The 26,630-nt window shown below is 40.9% G+C and overlaps 1 protein-coding gene across 3 annotated transcripts in view; it reads left to right on the top strand.

Moving 5' to 3' along the window:
- pcnx2 (pecanex 2) overlaps window positions 1-26,630 on the top strand; it is a 274,360-nt gene that overhangs the window by 215,213 nt on the left and 32,517 nt on the right. For all 3 annotated transcript variants that reach the window (XM_039738452.1, XM_039738451.1, XM_039738453.1), the window contains 4 exons: window positions 4,363-4,525; window positions 17,623-17,853; window positions 24,959-25,233; window positions 25,972-26,147. In XM_039738452.1, coding sequence (XP_039594386.1) covers window positions 4,363-4,525; window positions 17,623-17,853; window positions 24,959-25,233; window positions 25,972-26,147 — 845 coding nt within the window. The remainder of the gene's footprint in view (window positions 1-4,362; window positions 4,526-17,622; window positions 17,854-24,958; window positions 25,234-25,971; window positions 26,148-26,630) is intronic.

The raw sequence follows: 26,630 nt of genomic DNA, 5'->3' as shown, positions 1-26,630 counted from the left end.
GGAGGCGTTGACTCCTGGGATAAAAGTGATGGTGCAGGCTTTGTGCTGATGACATTGAGTTGTTAGGCACTAGAAAAAAAGAAGTGGAGAGGAAGTTGGAAGAATGATGAAGAGCTTTGGAAGACAAAGTACTGAAGATAAGAAGGAAGAAGACAGAATATCGGAGGTTTAATAATGATCAGGGTCCTGACATTAGCAGTAGGATGAGCTATAGAAAAGTGTAGATAAATTTAAATATCTAGGTGTTGGTGGTAGGCCAAAATGGAACACTACATACAGAGATAACCTACAGAGTGCAGTGTGGATGGAACAATTGGAAGAAGCTATCAGGAGTCTTGTGTGATTGAAGAATTGAGGAGAAGGTTAAAGGTCAGGATTTTAAGACAAAGGTAAGGTCGGCAATGGTGTATGGGCAGTGAAACGAGCGCAGGAGAAGTTAGATGTGACAGAAATGAAAAGGTTGAGAATGATGTGTGGAGTAACAACAAAAGAACATAATATGAAATGAGACAATCAGAGGTGCAACAAAAGTGGGAGAGACATCCAAGAAAGGACAGGAAAGTAGATTGAGGTGGTATGGACACGTGATGAGGAGAGACCATCAATATGTGGGCGAAAGACTGATGGGAATGGAAGTCCAGGGGAAGAGAAAGCGAAGGAGGCCAAAGCAGAGGTGGATGGATAAAGTAAAAGAAGATTTGAAGGAAAAGAGTCTGACTGGCGAGGAGGTGAAGGACTGAGCTGAATGGAGAAGGCTGATCAAACACATTGAACCCGTATAGAAGTGGAAGAAGAAGAAGAAGAAGTAGATGGTACTGCCTAGTGGGATATTCAAGGACTGCATCCTACTTCTGATACATTGACCAATTCTGTGAATTTTTGCATCCCTCTTTGTATATCTAGCTGCTTTTATTCATCTTGTAGCCTTTTTCTACTCAACAGATATTAAACTGCACGTCTGCAAAGCGTGTAATTCAATACAGATTCAGGAACTGAATAGTTACACGTGTCTTATAGGTATCTCCTATTTTTTTAACATAGTGACTCAATCATATTTCTACTGAATGAAGCTTTTGGTGTTGCTATTCAGGTTTGTCCATGACTCCTAAAAACCTGTGGAATTGTGCAGGGGTTTGTACCGGACGTCAGTAGCCAGACTGAAGCACCAGCCATTGCTCACATCAAGCTGAACTGCTTCTGCTGGGTATTTTCTGAGAGTCTAAAGGGAGTACCTTCATTAAAGGAAGATCAACTTTGTCGGCAGAACAAACCAGGGACCCAGGGGAGTTCAAAGTGCTCGACCCCCTTTTCATTGAATCAATCGGCGATTTATTTTTCAGGCTGCTTTACGCTTGGTCGATGGCCTCTGACTCTGAATAAATATTAAAGAGGCACTGAACACCTCTCCTGTCGAGTAAAGGAGTCAGGGGAGCTTTGTGACTGCTGCTCACATTAATGCAAGTGTCCTTTCTCGGTTAATCGTGTTTCAAAAGCCAAGTCCGCTGTTGCGTAAGCAAAAAAACACACACGCAAATGTCTGACATACTGTAACATGAAAATGAATGAAAGACGAGGTGTTTCATCTCTGTGCTGTCTGGGACATGACTGGGAAAAGGCAAAAGGAGTGGCTGTTCAGGTTATTGCCAACCTTCACACCTACGAAAAAACAAAAAGCAGTCACTGAAATTGCTGTTTGTGATATTTTGTCATTAGATGAATTAAAAAAAACAATAATACATTTACTAAAATAAAGCATACCATATGCAGAAATTACAAGTATTCTCACCCCTTTACGTTCTGCACATTATATGGTGTTGTAGATTTCACTTTAAATGGATGGATTTGCCAGTTTTGCCCATCGGTCTACACTCAAAGGCCCCTAATGACAAAGTGTCTTCAGAAATTTATTAAAAATCAAAAACTGAAATGGGTTTGGCTCCAGCAGACCCCTGTGACCCTGTAGTTAGGATATAACGGGTTGGATAATGGATGAAATCATTCATATAAGTATTCAAACCCTTAACTCAGCACTTTGTAGATGCCCCCTGGGCAGCAACTCCAGTGTTAAACGTTCCTGGGTAAGTCTCTACAAGCTTTACATACCTCGATTTGGGTGGTTTATCTCATCTTCCAGGCAGATCCTCTCAAGCTCCATTAGAGTGGATGGGAAGTGTCTGTGACCTGCCATCTTCTGGTCTCTCTACACCTCTTCTTTTAGATCTTGGCAGGATCACTCAAGGACAGCTGGAGAATTGTCCCAAAAGCCACTTTAGCATTGTCTTGGCTGGATGCTTCTGCTCATTGCAAGCTGGAAGGTGAACCATAGGGGCGTGCTTTCCATGTAGACCTGAAGTTTTAGAGCCCCTGTTTATTCTCCTCAATAGCGGCTCAAAGCATGCCTACAACCATCTTCAGCATTTATTTTGAACCTGAGGCCAACAATACTGCCGGACTTCTCTGGAACTTCAGAAGGTTCAACAAAAAGAAGCAAACATGGTGTTTCAACTTTGAAGACAACACACCTCTCTAGATACCACAGCCTGAACCCTATATCTTCACTGGCATTCTATGTTTGTAACTGAGATGAGGAAAAGGTTGGATACGCAAACTACAGATCAACCCATTATGGAGACAAGAATGATTTTACTTCAGGATGAGGCTCCACAAATTTATTTGTACCGATGTTAAGAAACTGATCTCAGCGATTAAACGAGACATAGCAGATGCTGCAGAATGCATGTCACATACAGAAACAAGAATGTCCAGGCTTGTGAAGACTCATTATGAATTTGTGATAGTTTCTAAAGAAATGGAGGTTACAATAAGCAGGCTGTCAGGTAAGACTGATGATTCGGAAGATAGCTCCAGACGGAATAATGTTAGACTAAGAGGGGTCCCTGAGGCTTCAGATAATGCACAGCTGCCAAATACTTGCAAAAATTTCAATGTGCCCTTTCACCAGACTTTGAATTGCTGTATTTGATGAAAGATTAGTGCCATGGACTGCCTAAACTTAAACATGCTTCAGTGAAAGGTGAACCAATTTAAGCATGCAGACTCTTAATTCAGTGCTTTGTAGGAGCCCCACTTTGGCAGTAATTCCAACTTCAAGTCTTCTTGGCTAAGTCTCTACAAGCTTTGCATATCAGATTTGGGCACTTTATCCCATTCTTCCTAGCAGAACCTCTCAAACTCCATTAGATTGAATGGGAAGCATCTGTAAAGTGCAATCTTCAGGGTTCTCCACAGATGTTGTATGGGGTTAAGTCTGGGCTTTGCCTGGGTCACTGAAGCACACTCAGAGATTTGTCCTGAAGATACTCCAGCATTGTCTTGGCTGTATGCTCCATCGTACAAAGATGGCAATTACTCCAGAGCAGGTTTTTTTTAAAGGAACGCTCTATAGTTGGCTGCATACATCACTCTCTCAATTCTGACCAGTTTCCCTATCCCTACTGCCCCCATAGGACGATGCTGCCACCACCACGCTTCACTGTGGGGATGGTACTAGGCAGCTGATGAGCAGTGCCAGGCCTTTGTCAGACAGAGTGCTTGGAATTCTGCCCGCAGAGTTCCATTTTTGTCTCATTAGGCTACAAAATCTTTTCCCTCATGCTCTCAGGCTCCTTTAAACTGTCTTTTATTCAAGAGTGGCTTCCGTCTAGTCCCTCAACCATAAACACCAGACTGACATGTTCACCAGAAGACTTCTGAAGCTCTGTTAGAGTGGCTATTGGTTCTTAGTCACCTCCCTGGCTAAGGCTCCTCTTCCCTGCTTACTCAGTTTGGCCAACTCTAGGAGTCATGGTGGCTCCAAACTTCTTCCATTTCACAAATATCGAGGCCACTCGATGGTTTGACTACATTTCCTGATTGATGCTTCACCACAGTTTGATCACAGAGGCCTACAGAGAGCTTCTTAGACTTCATGACTTGGCTTTGGTCCTGACGAGCTGTGTGACTTGTAGGACCCTCACGCACACAGGTGATGTCCAGTCAGTTCACTTTGCCACAGGTGGACTCCAATCAAGTTCTCAACCCACCTCAAGGAGAATTAAAGCCATCAGGATGACCTGACCATAACCTGGAGTGCCACAAAGCAAAGTGTCTGAATTCTTATAAAAACGAGAGGTTTCAGGTTTTGATTTTTAATAAATTTGAAAACCTTTCTGAATACTTTGTCATCACTTTGTCATTGTGGCTTATTGAGTGTAGACAAAATGGCAAATTTATCAACTTAAAAATGTAATCTACAACCAAATGAAGTGTGCAGAGGGTGAAGATCTCTGAATACACTGTATATGACTGAAAATACTGTTTCTTTTCAAATTAACATTATCTTCTCATTAATTCCACTTTCAGACCCAACTCATGGTGCAGCCTGGAGTCCTTCCTTTATGGATACAATTCTCTCTTCAAAGGAGACTTTCGAATTGCAGCAAAAGATGAGTGGGTGTTCGCCGACATGGATCTTCTGCAGCAGGTAGTTGCTCCTGCTGTTCGGATGAGTTTAAAGCTTCACCAGGTAGTGTATACCTTTTAAGAAGGTTTCCTTTAAGATCATCTGTTTGTCAACTTAAAGGTGTTTTTAGCAGTTGTGCATTAAAAAACAGGAAATATGAAGATATGTGCTCTGTATGTCTCAGTTTTATATTTCTAAATTAGTGTTATCGCCATGGATTCGGAGTCCCCAAAACACAGAAGTCCCAATAAGTTCCAAAAGCAACTTTCTATAACGCCCACTAGAGGCAGATATCCCCATCAAACCCTGGCAAGTGACGAGCGAACAATGATGAATTTTTATAAAACGTAAAAATATGTATTTTACAAAAATACTCTGTTCCAAAGTTGCCTGACAAAGGAAGTCCAATAGCAAACAGAGTCCCAATCCCAGAATGCAGAGACAAAAACAGAGCAAAAGGTCAAACAAATCCATCAATATCACAAAAGCACAAAGTAATTGCTAAAGGAACTCACCACCCACCTGGTGCATTCAATGAACCACAAGGAACTATGAGTTTTCCACTGAGGTGATGGGCACGGGGAACCGCCCACAAAACACAAAAAATGTAAAGAAACCACATGATTGACAATACATACTAAACAGTGAAAAAGAAGACTTTCGAACCCCAGCTGGTGGTAGGGTTGGACCCCTGGCTGAAACACAGTTAGTTTAAGTCACAATGGACAAAGCAAGTTAAAGTTCCTGAAGTTCACAATATTTTTTATCTGCTCTGCTGGTTTTTGCTGTCATATTGATTTCACTGCAGCATATTATTTCAGCAGCCTTAATAAACGGACAAGTGTGTGCGTGTGTTTGTGTGTCCGTCCGCCTGCAAAGTCTCTGTTATATAATAACATTTGGTATGAGATTCATAAAATTAGTGATAATATTTGTCGTGCACCACCTGCCGGAATCTATACTAATAAAAAGCAAAGCCCTCACTGACTGACTGACTGACTGACTGACTCACTCACTCACTGACTCACTCACTCACTCACTGACTCATCACTAATTCTCCAACTTCCCGTGTAGGTAGAAGGCTGACATTTGGCAGGCTCTTTCCTTACAGCTTACTTACAAAAGTTGGGCAGGTTTCATTTCGAAATTCTACGCGTAAAGGTCATAACTGGGACCTATTTTCATCCATATACTGTAATAGACTGCAGCTCGATGGCCGTGGGAGGCAGAGTTGTGTCTCGTGTCATCATGCCTCCCACGTAATTGAGTGCCTGCCCATATAAGGTAAATATTCGCGGGTCAAGGACTGTGCTTAGCATATTCATAAGTAAAACTATCTGAATCACAAACTGATGTTAATTATATTTTGTCCATGAATACTTATTAAATAATTCCAAATAGTCTGTCCGCTTCCTTTCATAGCTTTTCCGATGGTTATGCTGCTTCCAGGCATGTATTTTCGTATTAAAGCATTTAACCAATCACATTTCAGCCATCATTTGTTGCCAGGCAGAGAAGCCTTCAGAATTCGTTGTGCAGGCACTCTAACACAGAATAAATATTGATTAACGTGTTGCTTCAACCAATCAGATTTTGAGTTGGTGTCGGTAGGGCCCTCTAGCAGGCGTACGGCAACGTCACCGTTTTCAGACCCATTGATTGGATAGAAGCCGATATGAAGAACACAAGATCCTCACGCACACTACGGCCAACTACATGGCAGGATTCTGGACAATATTATTTGCCCGACACAGATTAGATTTCAAGACTACAAAAACCTGATGTTTGTCACACTCCTCGAGCCCCAGAAGTTTCAGGAATGCAAGAAAATTTTCACGCATGCAGCATTCTCCAGTTTAACACAACAGCCACGGAGCGCTTTTTGATCTGTCTCAACTAAAAACAGAACTGACTGTAATGTATGCCATGGATGATTTTGCAGGAGAATCTCCCACTGATCTCCTTGACTTCCTTCATCAGAAAAATCTGAATGAGAGCGTGGGGCAGCTGTTCACATTGGTATATTTGGTGGTGACCATTCCCATGTACACTGCTTCTGTCGAGTGGACATTTTCCGCCCTAAAGCGAATTCAAACTTATGCCAGAAATACGACAGGGCAGGTTCGACTTTCAGCATTAGCTTCGATGGCGAAAGAAAGGGACTTTTTGATGGAACTGAAGTGCACGGATAATCCGTACGACAGAGTAATTGAATAGCTTTTGAGGAAAGAGAGGAGGAAGGATTTTGTTTACAAATAATCAGAATTTTTGGTGAGTAAAATGTTATGATTTTCCTAAATAATATTGCAAGTTTATGAGTTATTATTGATGTTTTTTATGTGTGTCGCGGCTGTGGCTACAGTAGAAAGGAACTTGCTCACCCCTATAAAATAAAGGCATTTATTGTGGCTACAGGATTTATCTTATATATATATATATATATATATATACAAACCGGATTCCAAAAAAGTTGGGACACTATACAAATCGTGAATAAAAACTGAATGCAATGATGTGGAGGTGCCAACTTCTAATACTTTATTCAGAATAGAACATAAATCACGGAACAAAAGTTTAAACTGAGAAAATGTATCATTTTAAGGGAAAAATATGTTGATTCAGAATTTCATGGTGTCAACAAATCCCAAAAAGTTGGGACAAGGCCATTTTCACCACTGTGTGGCATCTCCCCTTCTTCTTACAACACTCAACAGACGTCTGGGGACCGAGGAGACCAGTTTCTCAAGTTTAGAAATAGGAATGCTCTCCCATTCTTGTCTAATACAGGCCTCTAACTGTTCAATCGTCTTGGGCCTTCTTTGTCGCACCTTCCTCTTTATGATGCGCCAAATGTTCTCTATAGGTGAAAGATCTGGACTGCAGACTGGCCATTTCAGTACCGGATCCTTCTCCTACGCAGCCATGATGTTGTGATTGATGCAGAATGTGGTCTGGCATTATCTTGTTGAAAAATGCAGGGTCTTCCCTGAAAGAGATGACGTCTGGATGGGAGCATATGTTGTTCTAGAACCTGAATATATTTTTCTGCATTGATGGTGCCTTTCCAGACATGCAAGCTGCCCATGCCACACGCACTCATGCAACCCCATACCATCAGAGATGCAGGCTTCTGAACTGAGCGTTGATAACAACTTGGGTTGTCCTTGTCCTCTTTGGTCCGGATGACATGGCGTCCCAGATTTCCAAAAGAACTTGAATCGTGACTCGCCTGACCACAGAACAGTCTTCCATTTTGCCACACTCCATTTTAAATGATCCCTGGCCCAGTGAAACGCCTGAGCTTGTGGATCTTGCTTAGAAATGGCTTCTTCTTTGCACTGTAGAGTTTCAGCTGGCAACGGCGGATGGCACGGTGGATTGTGTTCACTGACAATGGTTTCTGGAAGTATTCCTGAGCCCATTCTGTGATTTCCTTTACAGTAGCATTCCTGTTTGTGGTGCAGTGTCGTTTAAGGGTCCGGAGATCACGGGCATCCAGTATGGTTTTACGGCCTTGACCCTTACGCACAGAGATTGTTCCAGATTCTCTGAATCTTCGGATGATGTTATGCACAGTTGATGATGATAGATGCAAAGTCTTTGCAATTTTTCGCTGGGTAACACCTTTCTGATATTGCTCCACTATCTTTCTGCGCAACATTGTGGGAATTGGTGATCCTCTACCCATCTTGGCTTCTGAGAGACACTGCCACTCTGAGAAGCTCTTTTTATACCCAATCATGTTGCCAATTGACCTAATTAGTGTTTATTGGTCTTCCAGCTCTTCGTTATGCTCAAATTTACTTTTTCCAGCCTCTTATTGCTACTTGTCCCAACTTTTTTGGGATTTGTTGACACTGTGAAATTTTGAATCAACATATTTTTCCTTTAAAATGATACATTTACTCGGATTAAACATTTGATCTGTCATCTACGTTCTATTACAAATAAAATATTGACATTTGCCATCTCCACATCATTGCATTCAGTTTTTATTCACAATTTGTTTAGTGTCCCAACTTTTTTGGAATCCGGTTTATATATATATATATATATCCCGATCTACATATTGTCAAATAAAAGAACCACACGCCGTGGCGCAACACAAGAGGCTTTGCCTCTAGCGCTGACGTACAAGGTTCAATTCCCGAGAGGGGGTTTAATGAGCGTGTACGCCTGATGAGCCCAGAATTAGGGCGAAACATGTGCCGCATACTCTTTGCATTATTTGACAGTAAAACTATTTCTATTGTCACAGGCGGCTGGGGGTGGAGCCCAGCTGAGATGCCCGAGGGAACCGGAGGAGCGCTAGTGCCTCCTCCCGACCACGAGGGGGCGACCGCCTTGGTTTTGTTGGTGGCCTCGGGTAAGGGGCTTGGAAGCCCAACCCTGTAGGGGCCCGTGGCCACCGCCAGGCAGCGCCCCGGTGCCTGAAGAAACCTGGAACCCAGCACTTCCGCCACACCAGGAAGTGCTGGGGGGAAGAAGACAGGGGACACCTGGAGAGCTTCCGGGTGTGCAGCCGGCACTTCCGCCACACTGGGGCGTGTCTGAGGAGGAATGGCGGGAAGCAGCTGGAGCCCATCCGGGGTGTGATAAAAGGGGCCGCCTCCCTGCATTCAAGAGCGGAAGTCGGGTGGAAGAAGGACGAAGCTGGAGAGAGGACTGGAGGCGGCCAGAAGAAGAGGCATTTGGTGACTGTGAGGCCTGGACTTTGAGGGATCGGTGCTGGAGGCACTGGGACGTGCACTGAACATATATTGTAAATATTGTAAATAATAAACGTGTGTTGGGTGAACTACAATGTCCGTCTGTCTGTGTCCGGGTCCCGTTCACACTATATATATATATATTATTATTATTATATATACACACACACATACATATATATCAGCCTTTCCTGATTCATTTTACCCTCGCACCCCCTGTGATGGACGATCTTGATTTCGCACCCCTTTGGTTTGAGAAGAAGTATGAAAAAATATGAGGTTAACGCAGAAAAACACCAATCACCAATAGAAGCTTTATGAATAATAGATACTTTATTCGCCATCAATAATTGTTTTGGTAAAGCCATACTCAATTTTTTCGCGACTAGCCATGATTAAATGAGCAGTAAAAAAGTAAGAGCGAAGCGACGGTGACTTATTAAGGCAGGCAGGTGACAGCACAATAGCACGCGGGCTTGATGTGGTGCGCGTCAAGTCGATCTAAAATGCGCAATCAGATTTGAAAAAATATATCTTTTCAAGTTCTATTTGGATAAAAGTAGGTTCTATTTAGTCGACAGAAATATCTTTGGTAGGAATGTAAGTTGAATTCATTCTTTAAATTTCTGTGGTGAAGAAAATTTTATGCAATGATGACTAAATTAAACCTACATTCCTACCAAACATATTTCTGTCGAGTAAATAAAAATTACTTATATTTAAAATTTAAATAGAACTTGAACAGATACGATAGTTCATAATATCCACGCAGCACTAAGTGCACGTAAGAGCAGGAGTCATCCGTTTTAACAAGCAGCGTATTGCACTGATACGAAATAGCCTGCTCATTTAATTATTTAGGAATGGATAAATAAATTAAGATTTTGTACAAATAATGTTTTTAATTTTTCTTCCTCAATGGATTCTGGCACCCCCAGCAACAACTGCTCGCACTCCAAAGGGTATATATATATATGTGTGTGTATATGTATGTGTATATATGTATATGTGTATATGTATATATACAGTATATGTTTATATGTGTGTGTGTGTATATATATATACTGTATATAAAATGACAGCAACACTCACAACAGTGACAAAACAGTTACATTGACAATCATGTTACGTTATTTTCAAAATGTTTCCTTTACTTTTTCATTACTTCTTTAACACACTACTTCTCCGCTGCGAAGCGCGGGTGTTTTGCTAGTGAAAAATATGATGCATTTTATGACTACAATGCATTACAAAATACATTTCAATAAATGGTGCCCTGCAAACGTTAACATGTGTCTGCCTGGTTGCTAGGGTTAGGAAGAATAACTTTTTGGCAAATGATGTGGTCCTGTTGGCTTATCAGGCTATGACTTCAGACATGCAACTGTGTGAAGTGGCTGAGGTGAGGATCAGCACCTCCAAGTCCAAGGTCATGGTTCTCTGCTGGAAAAGAGTGGAGTGCCCTTTTGGGGTTAGGGATGAGGTGTTACCTCAAGTGGAGCAGTTGAAGTATCTCGGGATCTTGTTCACGGGTGAGAGAAGAAGGGAGCAGGAGATCAACTGATGGATGGGAGCAGCATTCACAGTCCTGCAAATGTTGTGGTGAACAGGTTGGTCAACATTCCTGCCCTTACCTATGGTCTTAAGCTGTGGGTAGTGACTAAAAGAACTTGATCGCAGATAAAAGTGGCAGAAATGAGTTTTGTTCAAAGGGTGTCTGATCTTAGAGATCTGGTGAGGAGCGCAGATATTCAGGAGGAGCTGCTGCTCCTCCACATCCAAAAGGCATGGTTGAGGTGGTTTAAGTATCTAATTAGACTGCTACGTGGACACTTCTTTGTGGAGGAGTTTTTCAGGCATGCCAAACTGGAGGGAGACCTCAGTGTGGACCCAGGACAGACTGGAGTAATTATATCTCTCAGATGGCCTGGGAATATCTCAGTATCCCCATGGAGGAGTTAGAGGAGGTGGCAGAGAAGAGGAATGTGTGGGGATCATTGCTCAGCCTGCTGCCCTGACAATCTGGACCCAAATAAGTGTCAGTAAATGGATGGATGGATGGATGAACTAAATTCACAATACCAATATTTTTTTGAAACCAGGGAAGTTGTCTTCAGTTAACTGAAAATGCTAGCTCTTTGGACATTTCTATATCTTTAATTAATGGATTCATTTACTTTCTTTGGTTTCTAGAGGGTTAGGAGAGAGGTTAGGTGAGATAGATAGATAGATAGATAGATAGATAGATAGATAGATAGATAGATAGATAGATAGATAGATAGATAGATAGATAGATAGATAGATAGATAGATAGATAGATAGATAGATAGATAGATAGATAGATAGATAGATACTTTATTAATCCCAAGGGGAAATTCACAATAAATAAAATTAAATAAGTCGCTATTTTAATTTGAAATTTTCGCTTCCAATAGACAGCTATTTAATTATGGAGTTGGTACGTTTAGCTGCCCAATTATACTTTGATTGCTTTCTTACCTGTTAGTGCAGATTCACATCTTGATACTGCGCTCATTCACAGAAATAACAGGCACAAAACCGACATGAAATTTTTCCATCCATCCTTGTTTTCTTCTAACTTCAAACTAAAAGCAAGCTCTCAATGGCGTAAGAGGAAACACGTCTATTGCCACGAGAATAAAGTGCCTAATATTAGCAGAGCATTCTTGTCTGCCATCTGAAAGTTTCTGGTCGCTCTGGATAGAAGAGAGGATTCCATCCGGACAGTCGACTTCTTATAAGGGGGAGTCAGTTGGAGGAGGAAGAAGAGGTCAAGACAGATAGTGGCAGAAGAGTGGTATCATATTCATCAGATGAGCAAGCATGATACTAACTATCTATCTATCTATCTATCTATCTATCTATCTATCTATCTATCTATCTATCTATCTATCTATCTATCTATCTATCTATCTATCTATCTATCTATCTATCTATCTATCTATCTATCTATCTATCTATCTATCTATCTATCTATCTATCTATCTATCTATCTATCTATCTATCTATCTATCTATCAGGCTTGCAAAGGGGGAATTTCTGAGGCCTGGCTGTCTTTGCTTACTTTTAGTTCAAAACAAGACAGATGCACGGTGGTGTAAAAAGGAAACAAAATAATCACCACACACACCAAAGTGGCTGCAGTTAATCAGACTCTCTGGTCTGCTTTGGGAAACTTGTGGGGCTGCTTAGCTCTGGTCAATTCGTGCAGAAGTGATGCCTCCCTCTAGGTGGCTGCTTTTTTATAGCCCAGCGACTGGAATGGGCGGAGTCAGTTGCCCTCAGTGGGTGGTTTCTTGGTATTGTGAAGAAAGAAAAAGACAAGAGAGTTAGCAGCAGTGCCCCCTTTTCAGCATAGGGTGCTATCACATACCTGGGAAGAACTTGGAGGGTGATCCTCAGACTAGCATGTGTGCCAGCACTTAGTAGGCTTGATATCACTCAGGTTTTTAACTCATGGAGTTCTAGTAACTATGGCCCATGATCAAAAATATCATTGCAATTTTGAAGCTTATGACTCATTCATAGTGTTAAAAATGAAATTATAGATTCATCGTTTTACATTTTTTTCTAGATGATTTTGCTTTAAAACCTGAATAGTAACACATCATTATAACTAGCCGTCATTCTGATTCGGATTCACTGGAGTGATTATTTCTCACCTAGCTGGTGTAAGTTTTAACATCTTTTCTTCCAGAACTGTTATGATATCTCCTGAAAGCTGAAGCAGACTCATAAATAATTTTGTTACTTCATTAAAAGCTGCCACCTAAAAATGCTGTCAAATGATTACTTTTTCCCCATTTTCTCTCCATCTTAACACCCGCTCTACAAACCCCCCCCCCCTTCTTCCCCAATGATTCAAGTAAGTGATTAATACAAAAGCTCTGAAATTGAAATTAAGTAGGTGAAAACATACAGTATGTAGGTGATACAAGTAAATTAATGGCCACATTTTCGACACAAGACAAATGCAGAGATTTGCATGTGATGCATTTTTTGGCATAAGACAATTGAGCAACCATTTGGGGGCCCCCAATCCAAACTGAGCAAATGGGGTTTCAGCACTTCATCCCCAAAACAGGAAGGGCACTTAGAGAACCATATTGGCTTTTTACAGCTTTGGGAGCTGAGACAGAAGAGGAGGCTCGACAGATTGACAACATTTATTCCACGCTGCATGGATACTGTGATTGATTGATGGACAGATGGATGAAAGGCACTATATGATAGATAGATAGATAGATAGATAGATAGATAGATAGATAGATAGATAGATAGATAGATAGATAGATAGATAAGAAAGGAACTATGATAGATAAATTAATAGATAGATATTTTATTTTTCTCCAAGTAAATATAATAAAAACAAGCTATAACCACCCAAAAAAACAAAACAAAAAAGCTTCTTGCGTTAAAATAAAAATGCAAGCAGGGGTTGATGTCAAAAAGACGAGCCAATCTTTCACAGAGCCAGAAACGTAAGTCAAGAATCAGAAAACTGTTAAGCAAAAATAAAGCCAAGATACTAAGATAAGAAACACAGGGAATCACACATGAAGTATTTTTATCCAAAAAGTGAATAAATTAGAGACATACGTGCCGGAACTTACGGATGGCGCTGATGACAACACGTGTTCTGTACAAAACAGTGCTGCCAATAAGCAATCCAAAATGACATGGCAGAAAGATGATAATAGCTAATACATTTTAAAGGAAGTCAGATAGACCAAAACTATCAAAATTGGATTCTGTGAGAATAAAAACCTCAGTTTAGTTGAAAATTACAAAGGAAAAAGCTCAAAACATGAATAAAATGTACAAATTTACATTTGTTTTATTACTGTCATTTTCCTCTGCCCTCTAATGCTTTTTTAGATCTTTGTACTTCTACTCTGATCCTGTTCACCACTATCAGTCTTGGCTGTCACAGACGGATTGTGTGTTAATGGAATGGCACTGCTTACGGTTAGCAAAAAGTGGCATCGTTCTTCCAAGGTTCTGTTACCAGTGCAGTCACCTGCTCCAATTACGTACGCTAGAACAACTGGACGCTGCTAAAAATGACCTTGTTATGTTGCCATAAACCTGCGATGTTTAATGCATTTACACCCAAAACCATTATAAAAACTTGGTGTAGCACCTCACTGGTCGGTTAATGGCTCGCAGTACAGCAGGCATGCAAGGATATTCCTGAGCTGTCAGCCAGTTCCATGAGAAGTGACAACAGGTAGTCGATATAAACTGACAAACAACTTAAAAAAGTTCTTCAGTGTGAATACACAGCATTGGTCCCCTTAAAAGGCAACGAAAATAGTCTATACGTCATATTCATCACTTCTGAGGTGTAATCCATTTGTCATGTCAACGCACATTATAACAACAGCTTGGTGATGTGAATTATTATACATATGAATTTTGATTTAGCTGGTTTGGCTGCATTTCCCAGCTTCTGCAAACTGCTGCATACGGACGTATCAGAGTCATCCTAAATATATGCATGTTTTCTTTTATAAATCCAAATGTTTGATTGGAAAGCAATGTTCAGACATTTCACGCCACTTTTTTTGTGTGTACTCAAGTTTTATAGACTTGACCCCTAGTGATTGTTAGTTCCCTGGCGATGTTTGCAGTCAAATCTTCCACTGAAATGGCCCCTCCCACAGGTCAGGTCTGGTCAGGTCAGTCAGGATGGGGAGCATGCACTGGTATAGTGTGTTGCTAGACCCACCACATGACGAAACAGCTCAGGATCCTGGTTGCCAACCCCAAGGGTAGACACGCAGTCCATCCCATGCCAGAAATGACCCTCTGTCTGCCATAGCCAGGTGTTATGTGGGCGTCCCCGTGGCCTGGTCCAGCTACTCCAGTCCTCAACAATGAGGGTCATGCTAGCTGGATTACAGCCATCGTACTATGATTGACGCTCCCTCTCAATGCAGGTAATGTGCTTCATTCGGGATTCCATGAGCAACCACTTATTGGACACAAAGTTAAACCACAGGGAATCTTCCTAAAACCCATGCCCCTAATTTTCTCCAGTGCATACACTTTAAACATTTGGAGTTTCTTTCTACTCAAGTATTCAGCAAAAAAGTATCAAGAGAGAGTGAGAAGTAAAAAGAAGCTGCACAACAGAGTTGACACTGAGGTAAAACAGAATGCTAAAATCACTGTTATCAGTTTAACAGCTGAACCTGAGCTTAATAATTAATTGACGTCTCGCTGCCCTTCTGACTACTGCATTACTGCTCCGCTCGCAGCGCACAAATGCCGTCTCTGTGCAGACTAAGGAGTTCTACTTGCGTGTACTGTATGGAGACTACTCCTGAGTCAGGGTAAACTACTGACCACCAACTGTTACCACAGTGCAAATCTGTGGACGATGATGGTTCGTGATGTGGGTCCGCAGCAATAGAGGCCCCAATTTACCGTATATACTCGTGGATAAGTCAGGGTTTGATTTTACCATATAATTTCCAGTATTTTATAATGTCAGTCATATAAGTCAAATGCGGAAAACTCATGCTATTGATTAATTTTCTTCATTTCTTCATTGTTTCCTTCCACCGTCCAAAGAAATGGTGTTTGCTAGACTGACGATTCGCAATTAGCTTATTTCTGTGGGTGGGTGTGCTCCCATTTAGGGCTGAGCCCTTCTTTGTCCCCTGAGTTATTATGATCTAAGATTTGTTTGGCCATTTGCCTCTGCCTGGTAAGGCATGTTCATCAAATGAATAAATACAGGTGCCGGTCATAAAATTAGAATATCATGACAAAGTTGATTTATTTCAGTAATTCCATTCAAAAAGTGAAACTTGTATATTAGATTCATTCATTACACACAGACTGATGTATTTCAAATGTTTATTTCTTTTAATTTTGATGATTATAACTGACAACTAATGAAAGTCCAAAATTCAGTATCTCGAAAATTAGAATATCAATTAAGACTAATGCAAAAAAAGGATTTTTAGAAATGTTGGCCAACTGAAAAGTATGAACATGAAAAGTATGAGCATGTACAGCACTCAATATTTAGTTGGGGCTCCTTTGGCCTGGAATACTGCAGCAATGCGGCGTGGCATGGAGTCAATCAGTCTGTGGCACTGCTCAGGTGTTATGAGAGACCATGTTGCTCTGATAGTGGCCTTCAGCTCTTCTGAATTGTTGGGTCTGGCGTATTGCATCTTCCTCTTCACAATACCCCATAGATTTTCTATGGGGTTAAGGTCAGGCGAGTTTGCTGGCCAATCAAGAACAGGGATACCATGGTCCTTAAACCAGGTACTGGTAGCTTTGGCACTGTGTGCAGGTGCCAGGTCCTGTTGGAAAATGAAATCTGCATCTCCATAAAGTTCGTCAGCAGCAGGAAGCATGAAGTGCTCTAAAACTTCCTGGTAGACGGCTGCGTTGACCTTGGACCTCAGAAAACACAATGGACCAACACCAGCAGATGACATGGCACCCCAAACCATCACTGACTGTGGAAACTTTACACTGGACCTCAAGCAACGTGGATTCTGTGCCTCTCTGCTCTTCCTCCAGACTCTGGGACCTTGATTTCCAAAGGAAATGCAAAATTTACTTTCATCAGAGAACATAACTTTGGACCACTCAGCAGCAGTTTTGTCTTTAGCCCAGGCGAGACGCTTCTGACGCTGTCTCTTGTTCAAGAGTGGCTTGACACAAGGAATGCGACAGCTGAAACCCATGTCTTGCATACGCCTGTGTGTGGTGGTTCTTGAAGCACTGACTCCAGCTGCAGTCCACTCTTTGTGAATCTCCCCCACAGTTTTGAATGGGTTTTGTTTCACAATCCTCTCCAGAGTGCGGTTATCCCTATTGCTTGTACACTTTTTCTACCACATCTTGTCCTTCCCTTCTCCTCTCTATTAATGTGCTTGGACACAGAGCTCTGTGAACAGCCAGCCTCTTTTGCAATGACCTTTTGTGTCTTGCCCTCCGTGTGAAAGGTGTCAATGGTCGTCTTTTGGACAACTGTCAAGTCAGCAGTCTTCCCCATGATTGTGTAGCCTACAGAACTAGACTGAGAGACCATTTAAAGGCGTTTGCAGGTGTTTTGAGTTAATTAGCTGATTAGAGTGTGGCACCAGGTGTCTTCAATATTAAACCTTTTTACAATATTCTAATTTTCTGAGATACTGAATTTGGGACTTTTATTAGTTGTCAGTTATAATCATCAAAATTAAAAGAAATAAACATTTGAAATACATCAGTCTGTGTGTAATGAATTAATCTAATATACAAGTTTCACTTTTTGAATGTAATTACTGAAACAAATCAACTTTGTCACAATATTCTAATTTTATGACCGGCACCTGTAGATTTCCTAAAACCAAAAGCTTGGACACATTGCAATGCCTAGTCTGCAACAAGTCCTGTGAGTTTATGTGTTTCTTTATACAGGACCATTTCACTTGTCTTGAAGAGACAGAAGAACCTGAGGTTCTCTACGAGGCCATCAGTAACTATGAGAAAACTTTGGTTATTTGCCACGAGGGTGATCCGGCTTGGCGACGAGCTGTGCTGTCAAACCGAGAGAATCTTCTCACTCTGAGACACATTGTGGATGATGGGACTGATGAGTACAAGATCATCATGCTCTATAAGCGCCATCTCAGCTTCAAAGTCATCAAGGTATGAACGAGTTTTATGACCTCTTGGTGGAAAGCAGCACACATTTTATAAAGTTTATCGACTTTTAACAAACCAATTTACTCAATGGAAGTTTCTTCCAAATTGGTTGCTCTTTTTCACAGAGAAGGTCTTCCTTTCTGGTGATTGTTTTTTGTATTTTACTTTTACATAAAACATTTTATTATGATAGCAGAGTGGCTTAGTTGATTAGTACTGCAGCCACATCTCTCCAGAAACTTGGGTTTGAATCCCACTTCAAGGATTCTTTGTGTGCAGTTTCTCCAAGAAGTTTGTCAACAGTTTTCTCAGTTCCCTCTGCATTCCAAAGACTGTTATATTAATGTAAGTCATATTTGTATTTTTGTGATTTTTGACACATGAGGAACCCATTTCTGGTGTTCTTTTCATGTTTTTGTGTTGACTTTAATTTTTTTTTTTTTTTACATAATGCCACTTTGAAAGTCATACAACCTCGATCGTCATGCTGTTGTCGTAACAGAAGTTATGCTGTAGATATGGTAGAAGTTGCATTATGTGATATCCTTCAGCTGATACAAAATCTCTTGATCTGCCTGTGATAAGCGGTCTGTGGCATAGAGCAGATCTGAAATAAGTAAGCAACAATACGTAATCAATAATTCATTGTAATGAATTATTTCTTGACTTTTAACCTCCACACATTTTCACTTGTTTTTATGGATTATTTATTTATACATTTGCTGCACTGCACTTTTTGGTTTAAATACACGCACTGAACACTTTTTGCACCAACCCCTTGCTGTAAGTGTATTGTGTGTCCTCATTTGCCCGGCTCCTCTCGGTTCATGACTATAGACAGTTTGGGTTCAAGAAGCTCCCAGACACAACAGAGAGCATGTAGCCGACCAGGTGCCATTATAGTACTAACAGTTAGCTTTTTACCAATTAGGCCCTACTTGGCGAGTGTTAGGATTTTGCGTTCTGGTTGCAACCTTTTTCTGAATTTGACTTTCAGTTTCCAATTTCCCTTTGAATCCTGGCTACTTCTCATTCGTCTTATTCTGATCACCCATTATGCTGCGAAATCAATCAGATCACATCAACAGCTGCTCACTGCCCATTATTTCTTATAATAATTTGGCCCTACTAGTTTGTCCCTTCACCTAACAATAACAAGACAGCACACTTATAATAGGCAGTTGTAAAAATAAGAGCAGAGACAACACGAAAGGTTTGGGACACCAGTGGTGACCCCTCTGTTTAATGTCAAAGTGGAAAAAGAAATGAAAGAAAGGCATCAACAAAAATTATGTGTGTGCTTCCGTCTGGCTCAGGATCTGCATCACAAATGACACTGTGGCACAGTTTCCAAGGTCTTAGGTAGAAACGGCGGACATTTCAGTCAGGCTAGACAGTGACATCAGCAGGCAAACAGAAATCATGTCATGTTGTAATCCTCCTTCATATTTAATGACACACCCATATCCATGAGACCTGCCCAACACTCATGTGCATGACACAGCTAAATATCGTTATTATGTTGAAACCAACACACAAAATATAACATTGACGCTCGTGTGCGAAATTGACAACATGAGTTACATTACAGGGGGAGGGCTCTGGATGTCACATTAGCATGGACTCACTCAAAGCCAGTCAAAGCCCATTTTGAGCCCTACGTGGGGTTGATAGATGTTACCCCTCATTGTCCATCGTAGGTACTTGGTATGTTTCAATTTTGACAACCTGGAAGGGTGTCCCCCTCTGTGTCTAGAATGTGCACCCCTTCAGTAGCTCAAATGGTGCCTCTTTGTGCATAGAGCTTGGACTTTAAGGCACATGAGCCCCTGGGTGTATGGAGCTTGTGCCCTTTAATTTTAGTAAATTCAGTATCATCAGAGTTTGGCAAATGGGGTCCCCCATTATTATCATTATAGTTTGACAAATGGTGATTGGGTGTCTGGAGCGCATGTGCCTTGAGTAACACAAGCAACACCCCTTTCATGCATAAACTGCAGACTTCAAGGCACATGCACCCTTGGTATTGTTAATTTTAGTAAATGGTGAACAGCAAGTAACTGCGCCCACTCAGTAAACAACAGAGTTCATTGATCGGGGCCCCCCACCTTGGGTTTAGATTCAGTAATGGCACCTACATATTATCATCCTAGTTTGCTGAACAAGTGTGGGGTGGAGGTGGGTGGTATCTGGAGCTTGTGCTCCTTCAGGAACACAAGTGGCACCCATCTGAGTACATTCCATGGAAACATTATTACCATACTTCAATGATCCTATTTGGTGGGGGGCTCCTTTAAGTTTAATAAACAGAGCCCCTCAGATGATGGCGCCCTAGTCAGTACCTAATATATTGACCGGCTCTGGCCCCATCTCTTGGGATTCCACCTACAAAGCCCATGGAATACATGTACAGTAAATTTAAAGAGGCAGTACACAAAAATGAACACAATCAGAAAAATACTTAAAAATATGATGCATAATCGAAAATGGCAATAAAATACATAAACCCATGTAATTCCATAAGATGCAGGACCAATTCACAGTACAAAATACACCAAATTTGCACCATTTGCTCTTTTGCAACTACTTATATGTTGTCCTTTTTTTAACATTGTCCCTTGGAAATTTAGGCTTTCATACCATAAATACGGATGTTTCCTTTACCAGTCACTAGTCTACTCTGAGTCTGTTACTGAACAGTTTAATTTGCAAGATGTTTTCTAGTCCCCAGTTAAGTTTCTGTGTTGGCAGATACGGCCATTTTGATGGACTATTATTGTAAACTTAATTGAGCAAAGCATATAAATATCATCGTGAGATTGAACCAAAAAAAAAAAGATTCTTTTATGGCTCAGTTTATTTTGAATCCGCATGGCCTTGCGGGTTCCTTTTAGCAAGGTCATGACACCCTACTCACTTCCATTACGCTCGGCTTTCTGTGAAGCTTAAAGGAAGCAATTCTTTCCCGTTAAGCCTAAACATGAATTTAGGAGCCTGTCTACTTCCAGCCCTATTACTTATCTTTTGGGTTACAAAGATAATTCCTTTCACTCAGAGTCAGAATGGAAAAAAAAATAGTCTCTTATTAAATTTTGATTGCTTCCTTGGGGCGGAGAAAAAAAGAAAAGTCTTGTGTTACTAAGAAAAAGAAGGAGGGCCTTTCTTCTCACATGTAATGCAGAGAGCTGCCAGTTGTCTCTGCCACTTAAGTGACTGCTACATGCATCTGAAGCGGCGAGTCTGATGGGTTTCTGTAATCCACTCCAGATGTTTATCATAATAATTAGAAAGTTAAATCCTACTGGTAGTTTTGCTTGGATTGCTTAATTGTGATTAAGGATGGGTGGTTGGAGCTGTCAAGTGAGATGTTAAATCTTATTTATAGTGCTGAGCAAGCTTACCTGCTCACTGTTGCCTTGTTTTTAAAAAAAGGATATTACAAAAACTAAGCATGTTTGGGGCCCAGGCCAGTACTTGTGTGGGAGACCATCTAGGAATAAGCTTGGTTTGCAGCTGGAATAGGTGTTGGTCAGGCCAGCAGGGGGCGCCTACCAAGTGGAACACAATGTTCTGTACTATAAAAATGGTGCCGTCCTTTTGGATGAGATGTAAACAGTGAAGAGTGTGGGGGCACCCATGGGCAAATCTCATGTAATTGATTTTCAAAAAGAAAAACAAAACACGATTAATTACGTCAACAAAGACGTCTTTTTCAGATGGGAAACTGGTACTGACTGATCAGAAAATGTCGGGAGCTACCAGTTATGTGGACTTCCGGCAGGAGGAGGCATGTCCAGGCAGACAGAAACTGGAAGTGACATCGGTGGTGGAAAAGCCATCAATCTTCTGATCTGCAGAGGGAGGAAAGCAGAAGATGTTATCACGTAGTGGCAACCCCTGGAGTGGTGGAGAGTTACCATCACCAGAGCCCTTAAACTGGATTCATAAACAGGATTTATAAAACACAAGAAAACGATCAGAACCTTCATGCTTGTTTTCGAAAACATGATGGCCAGTGATAACATTTAACTGGAGTTTAATGACACCAGAGCATTTTGCCAAAGGAGAACTCCAGAAGCGTACTTGCATGAGAATCGAGTTATTCACCTTCTCCTGGTTTTGTGTGTGCATGTAAACACATTCATTGTTATAGTTCCTCCTCTGGCTGAGGTTCAGATCTGTGTTTTATGTCCTTTTTATTCAATTTTGAGTCATATGTTAATGTTTCTTTTATTATCTACATTGTTAACTATGTGGATGTTGCATGTGTTCTGTGGGTGGTCCCCCAAGAGGAAAGGCCACCTGCTATTCACCACCAGGAACTGCTTTCCAGCCTGTATATCTGGATGGTCACCCACAGTTCCTGGTGGTTTATTTCGAATTTGCTTGGGAGTTTGGCGAGCGTATCTTTTTATTGTTTGATGCTTGGCAATTCTTTGGATATCTGACCTTTATTGCGAATATCCATATTGGAAGTTTGATTGATTTTGGAAATTGTCTTTACAGGCATTGTATTCCTTTTGTGCTCCTCAGACCTTCTTTGTTAAAAAGAAATCTTTTATTTTCTAAAGACTCTGCGTCTGGCCTATTACTAGCCGGGGTTTGAATGTGATATCTCCCTCTGGAGGGCATTTTTGGAAGTGTTTTTGGGACGATGAGCTTTGGGTCTCATTATTCTATTGCTGATATTAATAATCATTTCCTGGGAAACAAACATATCTCTCATTCTTGACTTTTGATTTTTTTAATTATCTTTTTAAATAGAATTGACCTCCTGGTTTTGAACCTCACTTGGTTTTGACTAACATTTCTTTTCCTGGTCCTTTGCTCTACCAGTCATCTGCAACTTTTTAAACAATGGCTGAACAAATTGGCATTGAGTTGCATATCAGTTTTCCCTTGTGCTGCAAAAGAATGAAAAGACATTACAGAGTTCCTGGACTACCCTTACCAAAAATGTCTTTTTAAGGAATTTCTGTTCCTTGCCAGCTTCACCTCGCCTCATCATGAAACATCAGCAAAATAAGTATGGACTGTTAGGGAAGCTCCTGCCATAGACAACATTTTAATAAGACCAAAAAGATCTTGTTTCCCAACAGTAATCGGGAGAGCGTCAGGTCACAAAGACTTTCCAATATTCTCACACACACCTTTCAGCATGATGGGGTGCTTTGTCTCACTCGCCTTTGCTTCTCCAAGCATCTGATTCCAAAAACACCAATAATGCGTCCTGATGTGGCTATTGACATCTTTCTTTGGTTTTTGAAGTTATTATATATGCAATTTACTTTCTGTTATTTACTTGTTAGATTTGTACAGTGCCCCCGCTGATCACTGTGAGAAATTCATGGAACCAATTACAACTAATTAGAGAAGCTAAAGGCCTGCAGCTAGACAGTCCGCCTCCCCCGTGCTGCCATACAGAAGGTGGAGAGACCCACCTGCTACTTGCCTTCAATACACAATAACAAGCAAATTATTCAATTACGGAATAATTCTATTAAATGTTTTCCAGGCACCATCTATAACCTCCAGGCTCTCTCTGCACAGCATGACCAAACACTTGGCTCCCTGAACCAGTGCTGTTCTGTCACACTCCATTTGCACCACATATGTGTAAACTGGTGGAAATCTGTCACATTTTAAAACAACATCAGCTCAAAACATTTTCACTGTGAGTATCTTACAAACACCTATGCTTGCAGTACAGCAAGTGCATTGTACCAGTGTGATGGTCCAGGTTAGCTTCCCAGTCCCTGGCAATACCTGAACCTGGAATCATCAATAGATGATGAACCAGGGCAAATGACGACACACACACACACACAGTCACATTACGAGTGGGTGCAAAGTGCTAGTCAGTCAGTCATTTTTAACCCACTTAGCCCTAAACAGCTAGCATAGGGCACAAGGTAGGAACAAACCCTGGGCTGGGCACAAACACCACCTTCACACTAGTGCCAATTTAGCATTGCCAACCCACCTAACCTGCATGTCATTACCTACCAGGCACCCAGAGGAAATCCACCACAGATACAGGGAGAACATGCAAACTCCACACAGGGTGAACCTGGGACCTGAACCCTGGTGTCTTACTGCAAGGTGACAACACTACCACCATGCCACCTATAAGTGCTTCTCTTTGACCATCCAGGGGTTCAGACCCCTAGGTGCAAAAGTGCAATGCTTCAAATAAATAAAGAATCTAAATAAATAAATCAATAAAGTCCAGTGTTCTTCAGGTGGAGATAAAATTGGCAAAAAATACCTTAAAAATCCTTAAAAACAACCACAAAAATACACAGACATCAGACTTCTTTTCCTTGCTCCTCTGCCATCCCAGCATGTCTTTCTTATCCATCTGTCTATCTATCTGTTACATGGTGCCTTTCATATCTATCTATCTATCTATCTATCTATCTATCTATCTATCTATCTATCTATCTATCTATCTATCTATCTATCTATCTATCTAGTGCCTTTCATATCAATCTATCTATCTATTTGGGTTTGTGCTTTGATTTACTACACTTCAAAGAACATTTTAGCATTATTTCCATTATAATATTTTTTATTGCTATTGTAATATCTGCCTTTACCAATCCATGTAACTTAACAATATTGTAATGTTAATCAAATTTTGGCTGCTAATAAGTATCATGGAGTTAAATGCCATGCCAGCTTGTATTCTGTTTGAATATTATTCCACAGTTATTCCTGGATTCTCCCCTCTCCTCCCTTAATGCCAAAGATGTGCCTGGTGGGTAATGATAGGTGGAAGTTGTCCAGTGTGAGTGAGTGGGCACTTTGATGGACAGCTTTTGTGTATTGTGGTCAAGGCTACCAGGGCCCACCATAATCTTGATATGGATTAAACACAATTGACAACAATATTATCCATCCATCTTCTTAACTTGCTTATTCAGATCAGCTGAAACCTATCTGAGCAATCAAAGAGCACAAGGCAGGAAGAATTCCTGGACAGGGCATCAGTTCTTAGAGTTTTATATTATATTATATTATATTATATTATATTATATTATATTATATTATATTATATTATATTATATTATATTATATTATATTATATCCCCAATTTTCTTCTAAGATAAACAAGGAATGTGTGAGAGGTCTGTGGGCCGGGCAGCAGCAGGAGTTGGTGTTTCTTCGAAACCGCAATCCTGAACGAGGCAGTATCCAGAACTCCAAGCAAGCCTTGAGAAACATGATCAATTCTTCTTGTGACCAACCCCTGGGATACCCCATGTATGTTTCTCCTTTAACCACTTCCTACATGGGAACTCACAAACAACTCAGAGCAATCTTTGGGGGACCCATCAGTCTCGATAATATAAAAAGCTTCTTCCTGTCAAAATGGCTCAGGTGAGTAGCTAAAAATGTTCCTGTTCGATAAATGTTAATTCATTTTATGTGGAAATACTGAGAGTTATTTTGGTAAACATCGTGATTAGGGTGCTGGTGTGTTCAGATGGAACACTTGCTTATGACAGGTTGCTCTGCCTTATTCAAGTACACTGAGGGCTTGTGACTAAGAAAGAAATGAAGATATCCGGTGCAATATTTTCATTATGTAGTGAACAAAGGAAATGAAAAAAAAAACAGATAAATGAGACTTTGACATTCGGAACTCAGCATTTTTCAACCATTGAGTGACAAGCAATATTGGGTCTGTGAGTGACACGCATGTCCCACGGGATGATTGTTGTTAGCTTTCACTAAGATTGCTTGCACTATTCCCATTTATTTCTTCTTTGTCCTCTTGCACATTCTTATGAGGGGTGTATAGACACATGCACTCAAATATTACTTTTGAGTATTGCACTTTACGTGCCTTTTTTAAACAACTACATTTCTTAGATGTTGTTCAAAAATGTGAATACAAGAGTCAAAGGAAAACGCCCTTCATATAGGAAACCTCTACTCTTATTTCTGCACATTAGACCAGCAAAGGCACAGTTCTGTGGTAGACGTACAGCAGTCACGAGTGGCTAAGCTCCCTGTCACTGCAGACAGCACAGTTCAAGTAGCCCTAGGGGTATGTCTGAGGGAGTACCTTTAGCAGCCATAGCTGTTCTTATGCATTTTTATTTCCCTACTTAGGGTGCGGAAAGACAGCAACACAAGCTGCAATAGTCCTGGCAACCTAGAAGACATGGACTGTGGCGGTGGGTCCTCCTCTCTGAGTAACAACCCCAATTCCCAGGAGTCTCAAAACATCAGCTCTCAGGCAAGGAGCAGAAACTCCCATCATCGTGGAAATGAGTATCACAGTGCAGGTATTTGAACAATGTCTGAACACCGATTCATGAAGGAAGTTTGTGGCATGAATACCCAACAGAAGACCGACAAGTAATATAACATCTCCAGAGGAGATCAGGGCCCGTATAAGCATCTCAGAGTAGGAAAACCGTCCTAGCAAGCTTAAAATAACCCTCAGAGTGATGCAAATGTCGAAATAACAGCATTTTATCCATTTTTCTAATTTAGGAAATGACTCCTAGCTTCACAAGGATTTTGGAGAGGTCAGGAGTTGTCCTAATTTAGAAGCTGGCGCTCAGGAAGAGATAGGCACAGACGTCCCAGGAAAGGCAGAATGTTTAAGATAACAATGAACTTGTAGAAATATATTGATTTGACAGGAATGTAATAATATTCGAAAGAAATGTAGTATCATGTGATAGCTCCATGTACACAAAGAAGTCACGCATTGTCAGCTGAAATGAAAATGCTAGTAGTGTTACTTGTTTTGGCCACTGGAA

The sequence above is a fragment of the Polypterus senegalus genome, chromosome 16, assembly GCF_016835505.1.
Source record: "Polypterus senegalus isolate Bchr_013 chromosome 16, ASM1683550v1, whole genome shotgun sequence".
Taxonomy (NCBI): Eukaryota; Metazoa; Chordata; class Cladistia; order Polypteriformes; family Polypteridae; genus Polypterus; species Polypterus senegalus.
Note: the sequence above shows the minus strand (reverse complement) of the source record. Positions and strands in the feature narration are given on the sequence as shown.